Below are 26999 nucleotides of genomic sequence, written 5' to 3' on the forward strand. Positions count from 1 at the left end.
GCAGGCTAAGATGACATCAGGTAGCAGGAGATCAGCTAGGTAGCTTATCAAACCATTGCAAACACCTACAAATCCAACAGATCAAAGAGAAGAGCAACAATTCTAGAAACAAAAAATCGACCACTTTCTGAAAGGTAGGACTGGCGGAGAAGTGAATCCAAAGCGACGGGAAAATAGACCGCAGGGGGAGGGGCCAGTTCCTGGCAAGCAGTGGAAAAAGGGAGCACAAAATCAGGACTTTTAAAAGTCTGTTTCGCTGAGGGACATCGCTCCAGAGGCTAAACCAGGGTGATGCCCACGTGGGGTCAGCGTGGCCCCAAGTCCCGCAGGGTCACAGAAGGATCGGGGGTATCTGAGTGCCGCAGAGCTCACAGGTATTAGAGTGGGGAAGCCAGCTACAGAGACAGAGCCGAGGAGTGAGCTCTCAACTAGGGGTTACCCTGAACTGTAATCCATGGCACAGGCCACTGCTCTGTGAGTGGGGTCCCCACAAGATCCGGGGAGACACCCCCTGGAAGAGCTCAGGGATCTGCAGGATTCAGAGACTCCAGGTGGAGCTGTGTGCCAGAGACAGAGACACTTGGACAGAGGCTGGGTGAGCTTGGAGCATGGCCAGAGGCCAGGGAGACAGAAATGATTGAGTGGTTTTCTCTGAGGGTGCACTAAGGAGTGGGACCCCAAGCTCTCGGCTCCTTCAGGCTGGAGACTGGGAGGCTGCCATTTTCATTCCCACCCTCCAGGACTCTTCCGAAAGTGTTCAGGGAACAAAAGCTCCCACAAGAGAACACAAGCGGATTACTTAGCCTGGCCCTAGGTAAGGGTGGTGCAATTCTGCCTCGGAAAAAGACACTTGAGAATCACTACAACAGGCCCCTCCCCCAGAAGATCAACAAGAAATCCAGCCAAGACCAAGTTCACTTACCAAGGAGAACAGTGGAATTCCAGAGGAGGAGAAAGCAAAACATGGAATTCATGGCTTTCTCCCCATGATTCTTTAGTCTTGCAGTTAATTTTTTTTTACTTTTTTTTCTTCTGCTAATTGTTTTTAACTTTTACCCTTTCCTCTTTTAACGTTTTTGAACTAGTTTATCTTAACAATACCTTTCATTAAAAAAAAAAATCTTTTTTGAAACTTCATTATTATAGTCATATTTTATACTTCATTGTATCTAACTTTATTTTTTGTATACACATAGGGTATTTTCTTCTAAAAAATTTGGGGTACTTCTAATAGATCAAAATATACTCTAAATCTAGCTCCAGGCTTGTTCTAGTCTCCAGCCCGAGAAAATCCTCTCCACTTTCTTTTTCTTTATTCTCCCAACCAACTTACTTTATCAACACCATTTTTAGAAATTAAAAAAAAAAATTTGTCATCTTTATAGGCATATTCCATCCCTTCTTTGTGTTTACCCCATATATGTTTTTCATTCTTTAAAATTTTGGGAGCTAGTTTCTTCTAAGAGACCAAAATACTTACAAAATTAAGGGGGTGACCCTGTTCTAGTCACCAATCTAATATATATATATATTTTTTTCCTTTTTTATATTTTTTCTTTATTTGTTTTCTTTTTTAATTTTTTTTTCAGAACTTCTTTCTATCCCCTTTCCCCCCCACAATTTGGGGTCTCTTCTAATATGGTTAAGGCACATTTCCTGGGGTCTTTGCCACACTTTTAGTATTTTATTTGCTCCTTCATATATTCTTATCTGGAAAAAATGAAAAGGCAGAAAAACTCACCACAAAAAAAAGAACAAGAAGCAGTACCAAAGGCTAGGGACCTAATCAATACGGACATTGGTAATATGTCAGATCTAGAGTTCAGAATGATGATTCTCAAAGTTCTAGCTGGGCTTGAAAAAGGCATAAACAATACTAGAGAAACCCTCTCCAGGGAAATAAAAGTCCTTTCTGGAGAAATAAAAGAACTAAAATCTAACCAAGTTGAAATTTAAAAAAGCTATTAATGAGGTGCAATAAGAAATGGAGGCTCTTACTGCTAGGATAAATGAGGCAGAAGAGAGAATTAGTGATATAGAAGACCAAATGACAGAGAATAAAGAAGCTGAGAAAAAGAGAGACAAATACTGGACCATGAGGGGAAAATTCGAGAGATAAGTGATGCCATAAGAAGAAGAAACATTAGAATAATTGGGATTCCAGAAGAAGAAGAAAGAGAGAGGGGATCAGAAGGTATATTGGAGAGACTTATTGGAGAGAATTTCCCTAATATGGCAAAGGGAACAAGCATCTAAATCCAGGAGGTGCAGAGAACCCCCCTCAAAATAAACAAGAATAGGTCCACACCCCATCACCTAATAGTAAAATTTACAAGTCTTAGCAACAAAGAGAAAATCCTGAAAGCAGCCCGGGAAAAGAAGTCTGTAACATACAATGGTAAAAATATTAGATTGGCAGCGGACTTATCCACAGAGACCTGGCAGGCCAGAAAGAACTGGCATGATATATTCAGAGCACTAAATGAGAAAAACATGCAGCTGAGAATACTATATCCAGCTAGGCTATCATTGAAAATAGAAGGAGAGATTAAAAGCTTCCAGGAGAAACAAAAACTGAAAGAATTTGCAAACACCAAACCAGCTCTACAGGAAATATTGAAAGGGGTCCTCTAAGCAAAGAGAGAGCCTAAAAGTAGTAGATCAGAAAGGAACAGAGACAATATATAGTAACAGTCACCTTACAGGCAATACAATGGCACTAAATTCATATCTCTCAATAGTTAATCTGAATGTAAATGGGCTCAATACCCCAATCAAACACACAGGGTATCAGAATGGATAAAAAAACAATACCCATCAATATGCTGCCTAGAAGAAACTCATTTTAGACCTGAAAACAACTCCAGAATTAAAGTGAAGGGGTGGAAAACAATTTACCATGTTAATGGACATCAGAAAAAAGCTGGGGTGGCAAACCTTTTATCAGAATAATTAGACTTTAAGCCAAAGATCATAATAAGAAATGAGGAAGGACACTATATCATAATCAAAGGATCTGTCCAACAAGAAGATCTAATAATTTTAAATATCTATTCCCCTAACATGGGAGCATCCAACTATATAAACCAATTAATAACAAAATCAAAGAGACACATCAACAATAATACAATAATAGTAGGGGAATTTACCACCCCCCTCACTGAAATGGACAGATCATCCAAGCAAAAGATCAACAAGGAAATAAAGGCCTTAAATGACACACTGGACCAGATGGACATCACAGAAATATTCAGAACATTCCATCCCAAAGCAACAGAATACACATTCTTCTCTAGTGTATATGGAACATTCTCCAGAATAGATCACATCCTGGGTCATGAATCAGGTCTCAACCGGTATCAAAAGACTGGGATAATTCCCTGCATATTTTCACACCACAACGCTCTGAAGCTAGAACTGAATCACAAGAGGAAATTTGGAAAGAACCCAAATACATGGAGACTAAACAGCATCCTTCTAAAGAATGAATGGGTCAACCAGGAAATTAAAGAAGAATTGAAAAAATTCATGGAAACAAATGATAATGAAAACACAACGGTTCAAAGTCTGTGGGACACAACAAAGGCAGTCCTGAGAGGAAACTATATAGCGGTACAAGCCTTTCTCATGAAACAAGAAAGGTCTCAGGTACACAACCTAACCTTACACCTAAAGGAGCTGGAGAAAGAACAAGAAAGAAAGCCTAAACCCAGCAGGAAAAGACAAATAATAAAGATCCAAGCAGAAAAACAAAATAGAAACTAAAAACAAACAAACAACAAATGAATTTTAAAAAACCTAAAAAACAATAGAACAAATCAACAAAACTAGGAGCTGGCTCTTTGAAAGAATAAGATTGATAAACCCCTGGCCAGACTTATCAAAAAGAAAAGAGAAAGGACCCAAATAAATAAAATCATGAATAAAAGAGGAGAGATCACAACCACCACCAAAGAAATACAATCAATTATAAGAATATACTATAAGCAACTCTATGCCAACAAATTCGGCAATCTGTAAGAAATGGATGCATTCCTAGAGACAGATAAACTCCCACAACTGAACCAGGAAGAAATAAAAAACCTGAACAGACCCACAACCAGTAAGGAGATTGAAACAGTCATCAAAAATCTCCAAACAAACAAAAGCCCAGGGCCAGATGGCTTCCTAGGGGAATTCTACCAAACATTTAAAGAAGAACTAATTCCTATTCTCCTGAAACTGTTCCAAAAAATAGAAATGGAAGGAAAACTTCCAAACTCATTTTATGAGGCCAGCACTACCTTGATCCCAAAACCAGACAAGGATCCCATCAGAAAAGAGAATTACAGACCAATATCCTTGATGAACACAGAAGTGAAAATTCTCACCCAAATACTAGCCATTAGGATCCAACAGTACATTAAAAGTATTATTCACCATGATCAGGTGGGATTTATTCCAGGGCTGCAAGGTTGGTTCAACATCTACAAATCAATCACTTTGATACATTAATAAAAGAAAGAACAAGAACTATATGATACTCTCAATAGATGCTGAAAAAGCATTTGACAAAGTACAGCATCCCTTCCTGATCAAAACTCTTCAAAGTGTAGAGATAGAGGGCACATACCTCAATATTATCAAAGACATCTATGAAAAACCCAACCACAAATATCATTCTCAATGGAGAAAAACTGAGAGCTTTTCCACTAAGGTCAGGAACATGGCAGGGATGTCCGTTATCACCACTGCTATTCAACATTGTACTAGAAATCCCAGCCTCAGTTCGATGCCTGGGTGGCTCAGTTGGTTAAGTGGCTGCCTTCAGCTCAGGTCATTTTCCCAGCGTCCTGGGATCGAGTACCATATCGGGCTCCTTGCTCAACAGGGAGCTTGCTTCTCTCTCTGTCTCTTCCTGGAACTCTGTCTGCATGTGCTTGCTCTCTCTCTCTCTCTCTCTCTCTGACAAATAAATAAATTAAAAAAAAAAAAAAAAAAGAAATCCCAGCCTCAGCAATCAGACAACAAAAGGAAATTAAAGGCACCCAAATCAGCAAAGAAGTCAAAGGTGTAGGGTTAGGTTGTGTACCTGAGACCTTTCTTGTTTCGTGAGAAAGGCTTGTACCGCTATATAGTTTCCTCTCAGGACTGCCTTTGTTGTGTCCCACAGACTCTTTGCAGATGATGTGATACTATATGTGGAAAACCCAAAAGACTCCACTTCAAAACTGCTAGAACTCGTACAGGAATTCAGTAAAGTGTCAGGATATAAAATCAATGCACAGAAATCAGTTGCATTTCTCTACACCAACAAGACAGAAGAAAGAGAAATTAAGGAGTCCATCCCATTTACAATTGCACCGCAAACCATAAGATACCTAGGAATAAACCTAACCAAGAGGCAAAGAATCTATACTCAGAAAACTATAAAGTACTCATGAAAGAAACTGAGGAAGACACAAAGAAATGGAAAAATGTTCCATGCTCATGGATTGGAAGAACAAATATTGTGAAAATGTCGATGCTTCCTAAAGCAATCTACACATGTAATGCAATCCCTATCAAAATCCCATCCATTTTTTTCAAAGAAATGGAACAAATAATCCTAAAATTTATATGGAACCAGAAAAGACCCCAAATATTGAAAAAGAAAGCCAAAGTTGGTGGCATCACAATTCCGGACTTCAAGCTCTATTACAAAGCTGTCATCATCAAGACAGTATGGTACTGGCACAAAAGCAGACACATTGATCAATGGAACAGAATAGAGAGCCCAGAAATAGACCCTCAACTCTACGGTCAACAAATCTTCGACAAAGCAGGAAAGAATATCCAATGGAAAAAAGACAGCCTCTTCAACAAATTGGGAAATTGGACAGCCACATGCAGAAAAATGAAACTGGATCACTTCCTTACAACACACACAAAAATAGACTCAAAATGGTTGAGGACGTCAATGTGAGAAAGGAATCCATCAAAATCCTTGAGGAGAACACAGGCAGCAACCTCTTCAACCTCAGCCACAGCAACGTCTTCCTAGGAACATCGCCAAAGGCAAGGGAAGCAAGGACAAAAGTGAACTATTGGGATTTTATCAAGATCAGAATTATTTGCACAGCAAAGGAAACAGTTAACAAAACCAAAAGACAAGTGACAGAATGGGAGAAGATATTTGCAAATGACATATCAGATAAAGAACTAGTATCCAAAATCTAAAAAGAGCTTAGCAAACTCAACACCCAAAGAACAAATAATCCAATTAAGAAATAGGCAAAGGACATGAGCAGACATTTCTGCAAAGAAGACATCCAGATGGCCAACAGACACATGAAAAAATGCTCCACATCACTCGGCATCAGGGAAACACAAATAAAAACCACAATGAGTTACCACCTCACACAATCAGAATGGCTAAAATTAACAAGTCAGGAAATGACAGATGCTGGCCAGGATGCGGAGAAAGGGGAACCCTCCTACACTGTTGGTGGGAATGCAAGCTGGTGCAACCACTCTGGAAAACAGCATGGAGGTTTTCGGAAAGTTGAAAATAGAGCTACCTTATGACCCAGCTATTGCACTACTGGGTATTTATCCTAAAAATACAAACATAGTGATCCAAAGGGGCACATGCACCCAAATGATAGCAGCCATGTCCGCAATAGCCAAACTGTGGAAAGAACCTAGATATCCATCAACAGATGAATGGATAAAGAAGATGTGAGATACACACACACACACACACACACACACACACACACAATGGAATACTATGCAGCCATCAAAACAAATGAAATCTTGCCATTTGTGATGACATGGATGGAACTAGAGGGTATTATGCTTAGCAAAGTAAGTCAATCGGAGAAAGACAACTATCATATGATCTCTCTCATATGAGGAAGTGGAGACACAACGTGGGAATTTTGGGGGGGTAGGAAAAGAATACATGAAACAAGATGGGAGCAGGAGGGAGACAAACCATAAGAGACTCTTAATGTCACAAAACAAACTGAGGGTTGCTGGGGGTCAAGAGGTCGGGAGAGGGTGGTGGGGTTATGGACACTGGGGAGGGTATGTGCTATGGTAAGTGTTGTGAAGTGGATAAACCTGGCGATTCACAGACCTGTACCCCTGGGGCTAATAATACATTATATGTTTATTAAAAAATTTTAAAAATTTAAAAATTTTTAAAAACCCTTAGAAAATGCAGACTGAAAATTTTCAAAATGGGTGAGATAAGCAAAGGCATGTGAAATGTTAGGGATACTGGGAGATTCACAGACCATAGGAAAGGAACAACACCACTACCTTTAAGACTGATATTTTTATAAAACAATTATATTTTTATAAAACAGGCTTACATGCATGTATTTGACTATCATGTATATGCTGGAGAACAGTCTGGCAAATTAAGTTAAACATGCAATTTACCATCTTGCCCAGCAATGTTATTCCTAGGAATATACCTAAAAGAAATGAAATCTGGGGCACTTGGGTGGCACAGTGAGTTGGCCAACTCTAGGTTTCAACTCAGGTCATGATCTCAGGGTTGTGGGATCAAGCCCTTCGTGGGGCTCTGTGCTCAATGTGGAGTCTGCTTGGGACTCTGTCCATATATGACTATCATATACATAGTATGCTATTGAAATACACTCTTAATGATAACACAGGATAGAAAAATGCTGCATTTTTCCAGGCTGTTTTCTCCATAGAAAAAAGTCAAGAATCATTACTTCAATATATGGAACATCACCACTTCTGTGAAGTGCCATGGAGCTGAAGACGGCCTTCATTTGTGTATTTTATACACTTACTTTTTTTTGTAATCTTCGATGAAAAATGCATTACTTATGTAACTAAAACAGTAAGTCCTTAAAGAAAGGACCAAGAGCCATACATGATCTATATATTAAAATTCTAACATTAAATTTAAAAATAGAGCTAAATGATACAGTTTAGACTTATTGGCTACAGAGATGCCCTGCACCTGTGTGTCTCAGGCCGCTAACCTGAACTCTGAGCTTGGCTTGTCATTTTCTTGAAACATCTCTGAGAGAAACAGAATGTGATTAAGGATGAACACATCATGCTAGCTTGTTTGCTTTCCCCAGTGCAGGTGGGCTGTCACCCTCTGCATGCACAGCAAGCTGAGGTTAAAAGGCTGTCATGCCTTATCTATGCAGAATGTACACTGCAGTGGTGTCATGTGCCAAAGCTCTGGGGCAGGGAGCCCCAAATCAGTGTGTGGCAAAGAGCAGAGATGTGTACTGCTGTCACAGACAGGAAAAGAAGACTCAGTAAGTTCTAAGGCTATCACTAAGATAAATGGAATTTTGAAATTAAATGGTGATTGCCCCTGTCAAATTGAGAAGCCTGAAAATGCACATATATTAACCATTGGACCAGCCAGAGAAAGGAGTGATTTTCATGTTGTTGGCTTTTTCATTTTCACCTTATAAAAAAGGATTCTTAGAAAAACAGTACTGAAGAGTTAGAAATACTAATTTTTTTGTTGTGTCTAAAAACATTTGGGTCATTAATCTCCCTCTTAGTTCTAATCTGAACTCACTAAAATTCTTATTTGGAAAGGGATAATACTAAAGGATAATTCTCTCTGAATGGCCTCTTTCCAGAGAAATTTTAAAGCAAATTTCTGCAGCAGTACTGAGTTCATGCCTTTTACTGTGCAGTATAAAAGAAATAACAACAAAATCCCTCAATTCTTTAAAAACAAAACCAGAAAAGACCCCAAATTGCTAAGGAAATGTTGAAAAAGAAAAACAAAACTGGGAGCATCATGTTGCCTGATTTCAAGTTTTACTACAAAGCTGTGATCACCAAGACAGCATGGTACTGGCACAGAACAGACACAAAGACCACTGGAACAGAGTAGAGAGCCCAGATATGGACCCTCAACTCTGTGGTCAAATAATATTCGACAAAGGAAGAAAAAATATCAGTGGAAAAAAGACAGTCTCTTCAATAAATGGTGCTGGGGAAATTGGGCAGCTGTGTGTAGAAGAATGAAACTCAGCCATTCTCTTATACCATAAACAAAGATAAACTCGAAATGGGTAAAAGACCTCAACGTGAGGCAGGAATCCATTAGAATCCTAGAGAACATAGGCAGTAACCTCTCTGATATCAGCCACAGCAACTTCGGGGACTTCATCCAGATCAAAAACTTCTGCACAGCAAAGGCAAGAGTCAACGAAACAAAGAGGCAACCCACAAAATGGGAGAAGATATTCGCAAATGACACTACAGACAAAGGGCTGATACCCAAGATCTCTAAAAAACTCCTCAAACTCAACATACACAAAACAGAGAGTCATTGTCAAAAAAAATGGGCAGAAGACATTGAGCAGACACTTCTCCAAAGAAGACATACAAATGGCTAACAGGCACATGAGAACATGTTCATCACCATTAGCCATCAGGGAGATTCAAACCAAAACCACATTGAGATACCACCTGACACCAGTTAGAATGGCCAAAATTAACAAGACAGTAAACAACATGTGTTGGAGAGGATGTGTAGAAAGGGGAACCCTCTTCCACTGTTGGTGGGAATGCAAGTTGGTGCAACCACTTTGGAAAACAGTGTGGAGATTCCTCAAAAAATTAAAAATAGAGCTAGCCCTATGACCCTGCAATTGCACTACTGGTTATTTACCACAAAGATACAGATATAGTAAACAGAAGGGCCACCTGTACCCCAATGTTTGTAGCAGCAATGGCCACAGTCACCAAACTGTAGAAAGAACCAAGATGCTCTTCAATGGATGAATGGATAAAGATATGGTCTATATATACAAGGGAGTATTATACCTCCATCAGAAAGGATGAATACCCAACTTTTGTATCAACATGGACAGGACTGGAAGAGATTATGCTGAGTGAAGTCAAGCAGAGAGAGTCAAATATCATATGGTTTCACTTACTTGTGGAGCATAAGGAATAACATGGAACACACTGGGTGAAGGAAAGGAGAAGTAAGTTGGGGGAAATCAGAGGGGGAGATAAACTATGAGAGACTGGGGACTCTGAGAAACCGACTGAGGGTTTTGGAGGGGAGAGGACTGAGGGTTGGGTGAAGCCTGGTGGTGGGTATTATAGAGGGCACATATTGCATGGAGCACTGGGTGTGGTGCATAAACAATGAATTTTGGAACACTGAAAAGAAATGAAATAAAATGGGAAAAAACAAAACAACAAAAAACAGTAATTCCAAGACATGGTGGTATTTGAAACAGTCCATATTATAAAAAAATTTTCATTATTATGAATGTTTTATTATTCATATTTCATTGTGTTGTGAGCTATGACTAATCTGAAATTTTATAACAAGCCACTATTTTAAAATAAAGCTTTTAAAGATGTTTATTATTTCTAAAATTATCTCAAACTAATTTCATATCTGAAAGATGTATACATTTTTAATATTTTTATCTATTTGTTAGACATTATCTACATGAGATAAACACCCTGACATTAGAAAATAGAAGAGCCTATTTCAACCCCTCTGTGAAGAAATACCTTAGACCAATGTTCTACTCTAGCCCCTTCCTTCTGCCTTTCAAAATGACCCAAAGAACAAACCATATCCTTGGAAGTTCTACTTCTAAATCCTTCCAGAATAGAAATCCCAAAAGAGGAATGACTCTATCCATCTCATGCACCCTGTCATCGAGCACCAAATGCGATGCATGATCAGTTCCATAAGTATTTATTGACTAAAAGATTGATAAATGAATGAAAGAAAACTCTTTATTCCACAATTTTCCTCAAAACCTTGAAAAAGACAGGCTGGAATTCCCAAATTATGTAATAAAAGACAATTTTATTACATTTCAAGATATACTTTGTAGTAGAAATTATTCTAAGTTGATTCCCACAACAGTAAAGAAATCTATTATTCTTCCATTGCCCCCAAATCAAGAGCTGTCAAATATAAAGCTGTGACATCATTAAAACTAAGAAAAGACAGCTGAATGTATCTGTGGGTCATTTTTTTTTTTTTTTAACTATAGCTGCTGACTTATTTCATTTCACACCACTTAGAGTTTTAGAATTAAATATAGGTCAACAATCCTAAACACATCAACAAGTGACACTCATTGAAATAAATCACACCAAATGGCCAACATATTATAAGCTAGTGTGACACTACCCTGGTTTCATAAATAAAAAATGAGAATTAAACTTTCATAGTAAAATATTTCACCAGACTAGATTGCAAATTTTGACATAGTCAATTTATCACTGTAAAAATCAGAGAAGGCTCACTTGGCTCTGGTCAGAAAGCTCATTAGTTTATTAAAATTATACTCTTGCCAGAGTGTCACGATTATTTTTACTGAAAAAAATCTGCTATTTAGTGAAAAGATTTCACAATATTTTCTTGCTTTGTCTATAGAGAAAAAGTATTTAATTTAAAACCAATTAATTTTTAAATCAATCAGGAACAACAGATGGCTCTAGGAAAATAATGTTTAACTGTTAATTAACCTTAAGCACTACTCCTTATAATGAAAAGTGGTCAAATATTTTGTTTTGAAAGAAAAATGAAACATATTTTATATTCTGAATGAAAAAAATCATGATTTAAAATTTTATCCTAAAGGCAGTTTTATCTCAAAAACTATTGATAAAAAGATGATTTTAAACTAAAATTAACTGAAATTGTAACAAGAAGCAAACCTGAAATAAATACCTTATCATGGGTTTGAGCAACCCCATGTGATTTTTACAACAAATCCTTTTTCACATTGTGGCCACACATCTTGGCAACAAATCCTAGAGTAGACTATGTGTCTACTGGTTGCAGGACACATTTATTTTTCATGAGAACATTATACTTTCTTTCTCATTCACCTTTTTGCAAGTCAGACTACTTCATTTCTATAGGTTTGGTTTTCATTTTCAATATGTTTCTTCTTCTTGCCCTAAGAGAGAATCTAAATAAAACTTGTGGTGCTGATACCACCTTGCTTGACTGTTACACTTCAAAGAAGAGTTTGGAGTGGCAGATACGATATTATCGTGAACCAAATGCACATCCAGACAAAGCCCAGTTGCTCACTACCACCTGAATGGCTGCCCAGTAATAGTCACTGACTGTCACATGCCTCTAGCCCTAAAAATCTAGGAGCAAGCTGGTAAACAGCTACATACCCATAAGAGGTGGGATTCTGGCACATCTCCCCCTGAGCCACACCAGATGAACTACAAGTACTTAAGTGCCAAATGTACTTCCCCCTAAACTTTGTAGTGATAAGCCCTATGCACAGCATGACCTCCACCTGAGCTACTTATGCCAGAACCCAGCTTCTTCCACACCTAGCTTACCCTGCCTCTGGTGGTTTACCTCTCTCCATCCCCAGGTTCATGCCAACATCACTGAAACTCCAGGCCTGCTCTCTTGAATACATTCTCCACTCCAGCAGCAAAATGCCCTTCTGAAATATGAATATGATCTCACTGTTATACTTCATAATTAAATACAAAATCCTCCAGGATAGCACTGTCCACTAGAAATACAATATAAGCCACACATGCAATTTTTATTATTATAGGAGCAACATTAAAAAACAGGTAAGAGAGGAAAGAATGGGAAATTATTATTCAGTGAGTAAGCCTAATTTAAGGAAGATGAAAGAATTCTAAAGATACAGGGGTGTGAGATATAAACACATTTAATGCCATAGAACTATACACCTAAAAATGATTAAAATGAAAAGTTTATGTTACGTATATTTTATAATTAAAAAAGAATCAGGAGGCACCTGAGTGACTCAGATGGTTAAGTATCAGCCTTTAGCTCAGCTCACAATCTCCAGGTCCTGGGATCGAGTCCTGTGTCAGGCTCCCTGCTCAGCAGGGAGTCTGCTTCTTTCGCTGCTTCTACCTGTCCCTCCTGCTTGTGTCTGCTCTCTCTCTTAAGTGAATAAATTAAATCTTTAAGAAAGAGAAAAAGAGAAGAAAGAAAGAGAAAAAGAGAAGAAAGGAAGAAAGAAAGGGAGGGAGGGAAAGAATCAGGTGAAATTAATTTTAAGGATATATCTTAACTCAAGAAATCCAAAATATTATCATTTTGACATGTAACCAGTATAAAAATTAATGAGATATTTTGCATTCTTTTCTTCATACTAAGTCTGAAATCTGCTGTGTATTTGCACTTACAGCACATCTCAATTATGATACTAAATTTTCAAGGGTGTTTGAAATGTGCACCTACCAAAATTATAGTTGTGTTTCATGTGTTTATGCTGCGTCCAGTTTTTAAATTTAGCTTATTTAAAATTAAATAAAATTTAAAATAAAAGGGGAGTGTGAAATTTTAGTTCCTGCCAACATTAGCCCTTTGCCCACTTGCTTCAAGCTATGTAAAGGAGTGGAAATTGATTGGGAGGTGTCTAAGTCAGGGTTCACTTGGAGAAGCAGAACTGCTGTGAGGACCATGCAACAGAGGCATATTTCAGGCTAGGTATTACACAGGCCCTGCATGCTATTGCTCATCATCTCTGGTTAGGCCTAAACTTCTGGAGGATCAGTTGGACTAGCAGTGGGAGGTATATGGATGTGAGTGAGAACAAGAAAAGCCCCCAAATTGTTTAAATTCAGTTCTTTGATAACACCAACCACATTTCATGTGCTCAACAGCCATAAGTGGTTGCCATGCTAGACAGCACAATTCTATCTCATCTGAGGCTTCTTTTCTCAAGATTCACCTTTCCCTCTCTGTACTTCATGCTCCACCTGTACTGAAATTTCATTTCCTAGACTTCACAATTTCCTCCCACTTCTAGGCTACTAAGCATACCGACCCTTCCTCCAGCTAGCTCTTCTCATCTTTCAGGTCTCAGATTAAGCATTACTAAGCAATGCTTCTTTTAGGAAGTTTTTCTCCACCTCTATATTACCAACCCTAATACCTCAAATCTAGTAAGGTCCTTCACTGAATTCCAGATTTCACTACAATAGATCTTCACATACTGCTTTGCAATTGCTTGCCTAATGTTCAATGACTTCTATTATTCTGTAAAATCTATAAAAATTGAAATGAAATAAAATCTATCACCTAACCACATAGCAAATCCTAAATAAATATCTATTGAATAAATGAATAAACATGAGAGATCACCAGGAATCTACTCCCTCCAGAGCAGAAATTATTTGCTCTGTTCCTGATTGGTCAAAAGGCAGCTCACAGAGACCAACTTTGAAGGCAACTGTATTCCAGTATTCCATTATTCTTACTTTATCCTCACAACCACCCCAGTTTATAGATGATGTTCAGAGAAGTTAATATGCATGGCAAGCATGGCTAAGTGGAGGATACTGGACTCAAATAGTCTTAATCTCAATGTAATAGAGACTTAGAATTGCATGATCCAAACAGTAATACAGATGAAAGCTAAGACTCTTTCATATTTAAGTCAGTAAGTTCAAACTATGACTGACTAAAACTATGCTGATACCTGTATGTATGAGCTCATGTTAGAAAATGACATCACTGGGCACCTGGGTGGCTCAGTGGGTTGAGCCTCTGCCTTTGGCTCAGGTCATGATCTCAGGGTCCTGGGATCAAGCCCTGCATCGGAGTCTCTGCTCAGTGGGGAGTCTGCTTCCCCCTCCTCTCTCTCTCTGCCTGTCTCTCTGCCTACTTGTGATCTCTGTCAAATAAATAAATAAAACCTTTAAGAAAAAAAAAGAAAATGACATCACTAAATTGAGAGAATATGCCTAAAATATACCAGAGTTATATGTTAAATAACTTATTTTTTGTGGATATTTAAGAATGCCTCTTTGAGGGAATAAATAACCTAATTAATACTAAAATATTAGAACAACAAATAATAATGAATCGACTGTTTTACAATAATGACTATATCTCTCAAAAATTAGAACCTCCCTGCTGTCATTCACTGTTGATCCAGCCAAACTCTGTTATTTGTTTTAGAGCCATAGAGCAGCTGCCTCCGTTAGGCATGTGTTTGTTCAAACTGGCCCAGTCGATGTTGGAGTGGAGGGGGTGATCCCATCTCTGGAACCCCAACACCAGCTCACTAATTCAATTAAAAGATCTCCAGTAATCACTACTCACACAGACAAGATCAGAAAAAAAATGAACCATTCAGCAATGCAAGCTACAAAATAAGATTACGCTCTTACAATATTCTTAAGTCATGACTAACATGAAGTTCTACTTATCTAATTATGTTTTAAGAATTAGTCCCCAGGAAAAATGAGTTCAAAACTAAAAATTTAAAGATTCCAATCAATTTCCTTTTGCCTCCGAGTTTTCTTTCAGCAGATAAAGAAAATCCATAGTAACAAGATAACATTTCATGCATTTACACATTTTCTCCTATAGATGTCTACAGCCTTCAGAAAGTATATTATTTGTAGTCATGCCTATCTGACATTTTCCATTTTGCTCAAAAGATTTTATGGTTTGGTATTACAGCAATATACAAATTTGACAGCTTGCAATAGGATCTAGTCCCTGTAGCAAATCATTCTGACAGTTAAGAACTATACAGCTACTAATATACATTTTTTTGCAATAAACTTATTTAAAAATCTTACAAAGTTGAGGATACAATGTATGTTGAAATTCTGAAGAACAGCCTTAATGATATTATAAGTTTCATACTTAAGTTATTAAATAATAGAGCTGAACATACTATACCATATTTCATTTGCAGTATAACTTATTTCTCCTTCAGTAGTTCCCTTTATTAAGGCAAATATTTCCTCAACTGCATTTACACAATAAAGTTACTCATCATGGTCAATGTTTAGTATTTTCTTAGAATTCCTCTTGTTCTTTAAAAATAACTGAAGATGTGAATAAAACAGTACATGCGTTAATGTGGAACATAATGACATTTTTTGATTGCCTTTCCAATGCATTTTTTTCCTTTTAAAGTGATGAAAGATAATCAATTACGTTTTTGTATTTCCCGAAATGCATTAACAGAGGCTCTGTCAAATACACTCATGATTCCTCTAGAAAGAAGGTGAAGCTGTTCTCTAACATTGCTGTAACATTAACTAAATGGCGCTGAGGGTGATCTTACAGCGCGTAAGGCAGACCCCATCCCTATCTCTCAGTAATTCTATTTTTAGTATTCAATACATCTGATAATGTAAGCCAGTTAACAAGAATAAGAAGTTAACAAGAATAAGTGCCTTATTCTAAGAAACAGGAAGTCTGGATGTATTTTTTTTTCCTTTGATTCAACTTTCAGCTGGAATACCTCAGTGAAACCACTCTATTTTCAGAATTGATGTACCTTTCAAAACTATAATCTCTGGCTTTCAAGTTCACTATTATTTGCCTTCAGGTACAAATTTTAAAGTGTATAGAGGCTTCTAAGCAGAATAGTTGGTCTCAGCCAGATACTGAAAGGCTTGTAGCTCAGTCATCATTGCAGTGTAAATTCTTTTTCAAAATAATGTTCTTCACTCAGGGAACACTTGTGCCTGTGCTTGGTTCACTCGTCAAATATATATCAGTGGTCACTGAAAGCCTGGGGGCAACTTCAGCTATTCTAAAATTCATTTCTTCCTCTATTTGGTTGCAAAAATAGAATTTCAAATGAAAAAATCTTAGGGATGTCCACACACATAGAAACCAAAGGCACTATGCTATGCCATTGTAAGGATGGTTGTATGGTCAATGACCAATGTTTCTATGCAATGACAGCTATCAAGATAAACATCATATGCTCTGACATATGTAATTTACTATTTAAGTATTCTTACAACATTTCTATTTGAGAACTTCCTCTCCAAACAGAAAATTTTTTAAACTAATGGCTGCATTGATGGCCTGCTCCAATTTTCCAAGATTTCTTAGAATCCATAAGCCTGCCTTGCTGTTTTATTTATATCAATTCCACAGATATTTAATTAATTTAATCTTCAAGAAGTGAATGATATATGTAATAAACATTTATGGTAAGTGCGTAACGAACACCAGAACTTCATGCTGTTTTACTCCTTTTGTTAGGTTCTTTTTTTTCCCTTTTGTTAGGTTCTTAAAATGTTCTTCCCTTAAATTTTATAATCAAATTTAAAGATTTTTTTTGGTGATCTGCTTCCAAATGATAACATTGATACTGAAGATCATTTCAGCAGACAATACTGCTGTCTTCTGTGTGATTCTACTGTAAAAAGAATATATTGTTTGTCCTCTCTAAATTTCTGTCCTTAACCCCTCTTCCTGATAATTTTTACCTATATTTTTTCCATCATGTAAATAAAAAGAAAAGACATTCTAACTTCATGTGTGTTTTATCTCTATTTCCTTTACTTTTATTCTCAACTTTGTACAATTCTGCTCCTCTTCCAGAGATACAATTATGACCAAGACTAACTAATTATATTAGTACAGAGAACAAGATGGAAGGGATTAGGGAAAAAAAAATGATTGAGTAAATTCTAAAATCTGTATGATGTGAAATCAGGTTTCTTTGTTGTTGTTGTTGTTGGGTTTTGTCTTCAGGTATACCCATTGCCTATGACTTCAAACAAATCCCTAGCCTGGCTATCCCTGAGCATAGGATCAAGTGTTAGGTTAGGAATGTCTTCAGCATCCTACTCCTCCTGTGTCCTACCAGCTCACTAATTCAATTAAAAGATCTCCAGTAATCACTACTCTCCAGTGCTCTGATGGTCACTGGATAGTGGACAAGGTATTGGAAAATTTTGTTTAGCTTTTAAAAATTAATGTATTTTATTAAAGTATTTAAAATTACCAACCACACAAAATGAAATACATTGTCTTGAAAAGAAGTCTAGTGTCATCATTGCTGTCCATTTAATTATCTAATAAGCAGAGACCACACCTGTGATGTTACCAAACAAGATAGCTGGATGAGATAAAGGTTCTTCATAAAAGTGTCTTAAGATCAACATAATCCACTGATGAGCACTGGAATTTCCATTTGCTGCCTCTTTTTTTTTAAAAAATGGTCATTGTAAGTAAGAGGAAAAATCTACTAAAGTAAATAAATCTTCTTATATTCTCTACAAAAAAAAAATTCTTCCTACACAAATAATTGAACAGAAAGGTATTTCAAAAGCTGCAAGTTGAACCAGTGAATAAATAAAAGGCTAACAACAGTATTAACAAAACATTCAAATGCCTCTGCATAAATTCCAGTATTCCATGTTCTAGAAAGACTAATAATAATGACTATTTTTTAAAATATACAGCTTTCATACTTCAGAAGACATTTTAAACTTGTTTGCCATCAGCTGTTCTTTAAGCCTCTTGCAGTTACTAGCTGTTACTAGTGTTGCTTATTACTTATACAGAAAAACACTAACTTGCCCCAAGGGAAAACTGTTCTTTTCCTATGACTAAATGAAAACTGAACTAAAAAATTGCCCTCTGGAATTCAGCATTTTGAATGTACAGCCAGTAGTAAGCACTTTCCCTTTCTTGGTGCCATCTATCCATCTCTCTCTTTTACATACATACATACATACATACATACACACACACACACACACACACACCCGACTCTGAATAGGCACTTGTTAGGGAGGTGATTTAAGGGCAATGGGATGAAAAACTGGTACAGCAGCACCACCTAGTGGGCACGGGGCAGAGGCTCAGAGTCCCCCTTGCGGCTGCTTCATCAGTCAATGCTTGCTTTAGGAACCACTTACAAAGACTTGTGCATAAATTTACCACAATTTTTTAAGAGGAAACCATAAAAAGGCAGAAGCCATTGGTACTGTGTGATCAAACTCTCCAGCCACAGTAATTTTAAGTCAGAAGCAGAAATAATAAGTAACAAATTGCTGCCTTTTATTCCATGTTTACTCAAAATTACCGTGTGTGTGTGTGTGTGTGTGTGTGCATGTGCACACACTCCCCCCCACTTGATTACAATTCAAGGTTGTTCAATTTTTATAAAAACAAGTAATGTTAAAATAATCAAATTATATAATAAATTATACAGTTGTAAATACACACCTGTTGCTGAGTTTCTTATTTGCAAATAAATTCAATTTGCCAAAATAAATTCTGATTACTTTTAAAAACAATTAAGAATTTCCATTCTCTCACAGCCTCCAACTTATTTCTTTCAACTAAGATATTCTGTCTGAAAATGACAGAAGTTAAAATATCCTCTTTATATATATGTCTTCCCTATAGACCAGTGGGTGGGTCTTCAAATGGAAATGATATTGTCTCCCGAAAATTATCTGGCATTGTCTATTTGGTCAGGGATGCTGCAATCTACAATGAACATGAAAGTCACCCAGAACAAAAAATTGTCTAAAAGGTCGATAGAGCCTAAGTTGAGAACATCCACCTAGACTCTAAGATGCTAAAAGACAGGAACAATGTCTAATTTTAAAATGTATACTAAGTACCTGGCAAGGTAAGGTAATAATGGTTTGGTGAAATAAACTAATACTTACATCTAACTTTGGCCATGTACCAATAGATTACTTAAACTTTAACACAATATTAATGTCAGGAAAGCATACTCTTGACTGTACATATAGGGCAGAGCATCCCACACCACAGTCTGATCACTAAATGAGAAAGACTGGTCACAGATGCTATCTGATGGGAGATTCACCACAGTGATGGTGCTTTCTTGACAATTCTTGGTAAAAAAAGTCATCTAAACTTTTGGTTGTTGCCCACTTTCAAACTGCAACAGAATTTTTGAGTGTTTTTTTTTTTTTCCCCCAAAATGAAGTCTCTCTTTGTATTTTCCCACTTAACCACTGTAAGCATTTTGATAAGGACCACCTGATAAATACCAAGAAACTCTCCATGCATATAAAACTATTAAAAACAGAAAAAAATCTGATCTATAGCCTGCTAATTTCACCCAAATATGTGAATGAACAGCTCTATACTGCCATTAGAAGTAGACTTTGGGTGATCTTAAATTCAGTAAAAACATATGCTTTTCAAGGTATCAATTGTTTAAGGGTGTAAGACATTCTATAAAGAACATGTGATATATATAATCAAGATGAAGCATAGCACCAAGGAGAAAACAGTAAGCTTTGCCACTTCAGATGTCAAATTTCTAAATATAACTTTCTGAATGGCATGGAAACAATCTCACGTTGTCCTTCCTTCCTGCTGTTTCCTTAAAACCCCTTCAGGACTGGTGTAACAATAAATCAGCATTCACATACTAGATTAGCCAGGATATAGCTCCTTAAAGGAAAGCATCAAGACCATTAAACTGGTAACAGAAGTAATCTTTCAGGATAGAGAACCAAAGACATTTTTAAATGCACTGTTGGAATTTTTGCAGATACATACTACTTGTAAATTAGAAAAAAATTAAAATATAAGGCATTTGTTTATATTTGTCAAACTAAACATTAAATTCTTCAACATGTGAAGAACTCAACATTTTTAAAATATCCCACCTCATAGTCTTAATTCTGGCAAACATTTTTTGTTTGATTCTCATTGGTATGTGTTTGTGTTTTTTTAACTGGTGACCAAGATGCAAGATTTCAAACTTTCCTATGGAAGTCCAGGAGCTGATGAACTTTTTGCTCTCTTCTGAATCACTGTGAGCTTTAAAGCCATTTCAATGACCCATTTCATTCACAAAACTTCCATTACCACATCCTGAGCACCGTGGTGCTACCACTCAAACCTGCCAATGACAGTCATCAGGTCTGTGGAGGACCACATATTTTCTAGTAATATGAAATTCTTGATGCACCTATAATGGAAAACAACAGTGTATACTTTCCCGTCTCTGAGAATAAAAGACTATAGATTCTAGGTGCCTGTGACAGAGGTCCAGAGACAATATACGCAGCTCCCTGATGGGGAAGAGACTGGTAGAAAGTTATAGCTACAGTGCCCAAAATATTCTATAGTGGAAAGACCTCGTGTTAAAAATAACAAGTACTGGGGCGCCTGGGTGGCTCAGTGGGTTAAGCCACTGCCTTCAGCTTGGGTCATGATCTCGGGGTCCTGGGATGGAGTCCCACATGGGGCTCTCTGCTCAGCAGGGGGCCTGCTTCCCTTCCTCACTCTCTGCCTGCCTCTCTGCCTACTTGTGATCTCTGTCTGTCAAATAAATAAATAAAATCTTTAAAAAAAAATAAATAACAAGTACTGAAGAAATTTTAGGGAATGAAGTCTGCATGTAAAACACACTCCAGTATTTTAAAATCATGCAATGAAATGTTAGAGAAAATTACTATTTAAATATGAAATCTAAGGGCCTAAACTAATGCTTTCTTGGCTCACACTTTAACTCCAGTTGAGGGATGAAAGGCCTATCCTTGGAATGAAAAATATTCCTAACAAAGAGAAGCATTAGGAAGATTTTATGAAAGTTTCTAAACTAGTCAGAAGATAATCAGCCGAAGAGTTTGGCAAATTAAATGACCTATATCTATTCATAAATGAAAAAAAAATTCCTTGGTAATAATAAAAGTTTTTCTATTTATCTAGAAATCTTAGTTAAGAAATGATGGAATCAGGTTAGGTGAATCTGCTAAGTCAAGAACAACCAAAGAGAGGCCAGAGAGAAAAACTAAACAATTTAAATACAGACAGACAGGTCAGGTATATTACTAACAAACCTCACCAGACGACCTATGCTTTGAAAATTCACACTATCCAGAAAAAGTAGTATTCCTTTGCCTCATTTCAAACAGAACTGAGGAAGGTTATATCATACCTACAATATAACAGGAAAAGAATATGTACAGATAAGTAGATTTAGGCTAAAGGAAGAAAAAAGGTAGAATAATGAAATGATGCTAAGAGAAAAATTATCTTGAGAATGTGACATTAGAAGAAATATTCAGAACTTGAAATTAACACTAACTTATGAGGTTAAAAAAAAAAAAGAAGAAGAAGCAGCTTTGCCACTCACCAATTTTAACCTCTGTAAAGGGATTCTGCCTACATCTATCTGTGTCCTCTCTGGGACATTAGTGAATCGAACTTCTGGGACTGCAACAGCACACATGACATGGGCCCACCTACAGGAAAGGAGACATGAAACATGAAAAAAAGTTCCCTAAACTTAGATACTGTATACTTCAGCTAGGCAGTGGCAATTCTCACAGAGCGTAAATACACAGACAAGAAAGAAAGCCAAAAGCCTAAATCTGTCACAAACAGACTCTGAATTTTAAACCTCTTGGGTGATACCTGGAAAGATTCAGTACCACACCTGCTTACCACTCCAACATGAAGAACGGAGTGAAGACCGAAGACTCGATCCTATCAATGTACAGTATTTTTCCACACTGGCTCTACAAAATACTGAAATATAGGTTTCCTATTTCATTTGGTACTGAAATATAACAGGTGTTTAATATACTTAAGCTAATTAATATGTAGCAAAAGATTAGTTCAATTAATAAAAAGTATGAAGTGGGTATAGCATATAATCTTTTTACATAATACAAGAGTCGCAAAAACTAGAACAAACAGTAAAGTTGTCTGAAAGTATTAACATTGATTAAGTCTTTAATTAAATTGTTTCTCATTGCAATCCTACTATAACCAAAAGAACCCAGAGATAAGGAGGAATGAAATTCAGCTGGTTTTCTCATTTCTTACTTAAAGCTGAATTCTGAATTACCCAGAAAAATGACATCCCCATTAACACTATTTAGTTTATCAAAAATGTCATGCCCCAAGTAAATATAAAGACTCTTAAAGTTTAAAGACATCTTAAAGGAATTATCATATCCATAAGCCTATTTTTACGTCGAAAAGAATGTCACTCAGACAACATGAGACTCCAACCTGCCTTCAAAGACCACAGGAAGAGAGGACAAGTGTCAACCCCATCAGGGCATTCTTTTAAATCTAATAAATACTATAATCCTATAGTAAACACTATTCCTTCCCTTCCTAGCCCAAAGGTAGAGAAAGAAGTTCTTACCATCTCTGTCTGCACAGGAACCACCTAAAGCAGTTCACAGTCTACATGACCTGTGCAATATCCTAGACCTCACAACACTTTTTAGTATAAGTGCCAATCACATTAACTAGGGCTGTGAAAAAGGAAGATCCATAGTTAAGTAAAAATTAGTCTGTTAGACTAAACTTTATCAACACAGGAATGATAAATGCCTTCACTTTTCCTTGTAAGCAATTTGAAACATGTGCAGATGCTCATAGTTATGTTAATTTGATCATGACATTATACACCAGGGGTCCCAACTCCAGCACCCTCAGGGCCAGCCGGGAGGTAAACAAATATACTGGTAAATCACGATAACATGGGGATCATCTGTCCCATCTAGGCCAGGTCCTCATCCCAACATGTTATTGTCAAAAAGAGATGCACAATTATTTTTCAAGTACAGATAAAAATTTTTGTATAAAAAAATTTGTATAAATCTCTCAACTTTTAATTTGCATCAAATTTATAAAATGGTGTTTTAGTCAACTAAAACATATCTTGGAGCTGGATTTGGCCCTTAAATGCCAAATTACCATCTCTGCCTCTATCATTTCTACATTTTCCTATTTCCAAAGGGATATTTAAAATGCTTTGGCCTCATTTTAAATACTAAAATTGGGTCATGAAAATAAAATTCATGCAAAAATGTATTTCAACAACCACATTAAAAACCAGATTACCTTTGTTTTATGTTCACTTCTGACTCTCTTTCAAGATTCTCTTCATATTCTTCAACTGTCCCCCTTTAAATTGTAAAATCAACATTTTTCCTCCCTATGTTTCTATTTTAAGAACATACACTTTCTTGTTAATTTGCTAGTTTTAATAGTAAGTTGTTTTGTTTTAATGTTAAGACTATGATTGATTTTATTTATCTGAAGGTAACAGATTTCACTGGTTTTGAGGCACATTGTTTTTATTAAACTAATAGGATTCATCACATTAAACACTAGGATTCCAATGGCACCTAGATGATATGGGGTGCCTTCACCTTCAAACCGCCTTTAGTGAAAGCAGGGTGTCAAAGACATGAATGGAAGCAAGGCTTAGACCACCTTCAACCAGGAGAGGTGAACGAGCTGTCAGTAACAGTCTCTGAAGACCTGCAAGTAATCCCAGCCTCAGGTCTGGACAACAAAAGCTTTGAAACAATGTCAGCAAACTGTCCACACAGAGGTTCAACACTCTAGAGAGGAGAAGGAAACAATAAAATTGAACACAATTAACACATTACTTACTTGTTGTTCTTTGTTTCTTTAAGAGCACCCCCTCTCAAATTGCAAAGACAACACTCCTAGGAGGAAAAAACAAACAAACAAACAAACAAAAAACACACACAATTATCAGACTCATTTAACAGACATCATTACTATTTATCTAAATATTATCTAAATACCCCATAAATTCCAATTTTTTATTTTAAAATTAAAGCCATCAGGAACTTCATAAAGGTCTATCTCTGGGCAGTTCAAGAAAGGAAAAGAAAAAGAAGGGAGGTAAAGTGAGAGTACGCACAAAAATATTCTTGATATACATATATCCTAGAGGGAATCATCATTACCCTGGTATCATGTTCACCTGCCATCTCCAGGGGAGAAATACGACACAGAGCACTTGGTAGCCTGGAGAGTATTTACTAGAATTCTAGAACAGAGAATACATATATGACTGAATTCTGTTGTGCTCTGGGAAACCGTTCGTGTATACAGAATAGCTATAAAATAGAGTATTGGTGGGGTTCATTCTGCAATTAATGACTGGCAGGAAGCTCTTTTTGAAAGATATTCTTTTCATAAAAATATCATTTAGGCCTTTCTGTCAGTGGGCAAACGGTGTTGGAAAAACTGACTGATAAACCCAGGCTATCCACCCCCAGAAAAAGGTACCATGAAATGCTTTCCTTTCTTCTCCCCACATAAGTTTATATTTTGAGCATTTCTGTGTATGTCTTAGATTGGCACAGACTGTTGCACTCCAAGATGACTGACTCACTTTACCACAAATACAGAATTTAATTATCATTTTTCACTACAATTCTATGAAAAGTCCATCAAAAAACAAGACCAGACAGCAATGCAATGCCTTTTGCTGACCTAAAATTTTTAAATTAAATACCTAAATTTTTTCAAATTTTCAACCTTACTTTTATTTTCAATGTTAATAGAAGTCCAATTTATTACATTAATAAATTTTTTTAAGTAACTACACATTATTTTGGGTTTTTTTTTCCCCTCTCCAAGCAATACATATAAAATTTATTTGTTCTTCAAGGTGATCTTCTTTAACTAAAGTTTTGCCTCACTTTATGAAGAATCCCTTTAATTTATCTACTGTTAATAATGGGGTGTCAAACTCTATAGCTTTAATTATTCTGAGGAGAGCAATACCAAAACAACTGAGGAGAATAAATATACCAGCATAACTCCTAACAGGCAGCAAAAAAACCCAAACAACCAGAAATGTTCAATGGTTTTATGTGTCTAGAAACTCTGAACATTCATTTGAAATTTCCTGGGTTACTATTAAAAGTTAGAGTAGCAAAATTTGCCCTGTGTTTGAATATACATCTGAATCCATAGTAAGCCCAGCTCATGGAGATAACTTGATGGATTTTCTCTGTAACAAAGCCAGATTCTAGAACCCCTTGACATAATAATTTTGATGAAGCACACAATGAGAGTATAAGTTCAGTCCAAATATTAAAAATGAGAAATTCAGTAATTCAAGTTATTCAATAATATCCAAATTATTTAAGAACAATTTCACAAAACATGACTGATTTTAAGAGTTTTCCATGGGGCGCCTGGGTGGTTCGGTGGGTTAAAGCCTCTGCCTTCGGCTTGGGTCATGATCCCAGGGGCTTGGGATCAAGCCCCACATCGGGCTCTCTGCTTAGCAGGGAGCCTGCTTCTTCCTCTCTCTCTCTGCCTGCTTCTCTGTCTACTTGTGATCTCTGTCTGTCAAATAAGTAAATAAAATCTTTTTTAAAAAAAAAGTTTTCCAGTAGTTTATCATAATTTCTGCAGAGAGAGAGAAAATGAAAATAAAACATGAGGTAAAATATTTTCATTGACTATAAAAAGATGTCAGTAGCGAAGTGAGAATGCAGCAAAGGAGAGCCGTGGATGGCGAGGAGCTCAGACACTAAGAGCATTAGATGCCTGATTAATGAAACTAGGAGTGAGAAGAAGCCTAAAGGGACAAGCTAGCAGAGTTAAATACAGCAAAGCAGCATGGAAGCAGCTTGAAAGCACCTGAGGAGGATCATTAAAAGGTACATGTGCTGCATAGCACCACCACAACTGGAGGAGACAATCCTCTCAAATAGAATACACAGACTCAAGATTTTAAAGGAGGTTGAGAAGATTCCACTTGTCATAATATGAAACTGCTTTTTTTCTGGGATTACCAGTGACCTCCATGTCACAGAAGCTAATGAATAATTCCAAGTCCTTGGTTCACCTGACCTGTAAGTGGCATTCAGCATTGTTGATCATGCCTGACAGTTTCCACCTGTGGCTTCTATGACCCATCATGCCCCTCACTGTCTTCCACCTCTTGTTGATCCTCCGCTTGCTTTAACAGGTATCTCTTTCACACTCTTTAAACACTACAGTTTTTGTAAGAGACCCCACTTGCTTCTCTATCTACACCTGCTTGTGGGGCGTTTGACTCTCAAAAGGCCAGTGAGTGACTCAAACATTAATTTCCTAATATGTCTGACTGACATTCAATAGGCATCTCTAACACGCATGCAAAAATGAATGATGTCTCTTTCTCAAGCCTGTACTTCCCCACTGTTTCCTATCATTATCATCAAGCATCCTTTCTAGCTCATGCTGGAAGATATAATTTCCCTATCATACTAGATCCAATTAACTGAGTACAATCCCAAGTCCAAATCTGCCGCCTTCTCTACATCATCAATGCTGCTACATTAATGGATAGCTCCAGCATGCTTCAGCAGACCTAAACTACTGCAACAGCCACCTTAGGTCAACCTAGAACACAACTGAATGGGTTTTAATGCTACTCAGTACTTAACGTGGTCCCAAAAGGCCAGGATCA

The 26999-nt window shown here is 36.9% G+C and overlaps 1 protein-coding gene across 5 annotated transcripts in view; it reads right to left on the reverse strand.

Annotated features, from left to right (window-relative positions):
• Positions 1 to 26999, reverse strand: part of KDM4C (lysine demethylase 4C) — a 476304-nt gene that overhangs the window by 111952 nt on the left and 337353 nt on the right. For all 5 annotated transcript variants that reach the window (XM_044265695.1, XM_044265697.1, XM_044265698.1 and 2 more), the window contains exons 16-17: positions 24170 to 24225; positions 21885 to 21993 (exon numbers count right to left, since the gene is read on the reverse strand). In XM_044265695.1, coding sequence (XP_044121630.1) covers positions 21885 to 21993; positions 24170 to 24225 — 165 coding nt within the window. The remainder of the gene's footprint in view (positions 1 to 21884; positions 21994 to 24169; positions 24226 to 26999) is intronic.

Source organism: Neovison vison, chromosome 9, assembly GCF_020171115.1.
Source record: "Neovison vison isolate M4711 chromosome 9, ASM_NN_V1, whole genome shotgun sequence".
Lineage (NCBI taxonomy): Eukaryota > Metazoa > Chordata > Mammalia > Carnivora > Mustelidae > Neogale > Neogale vison.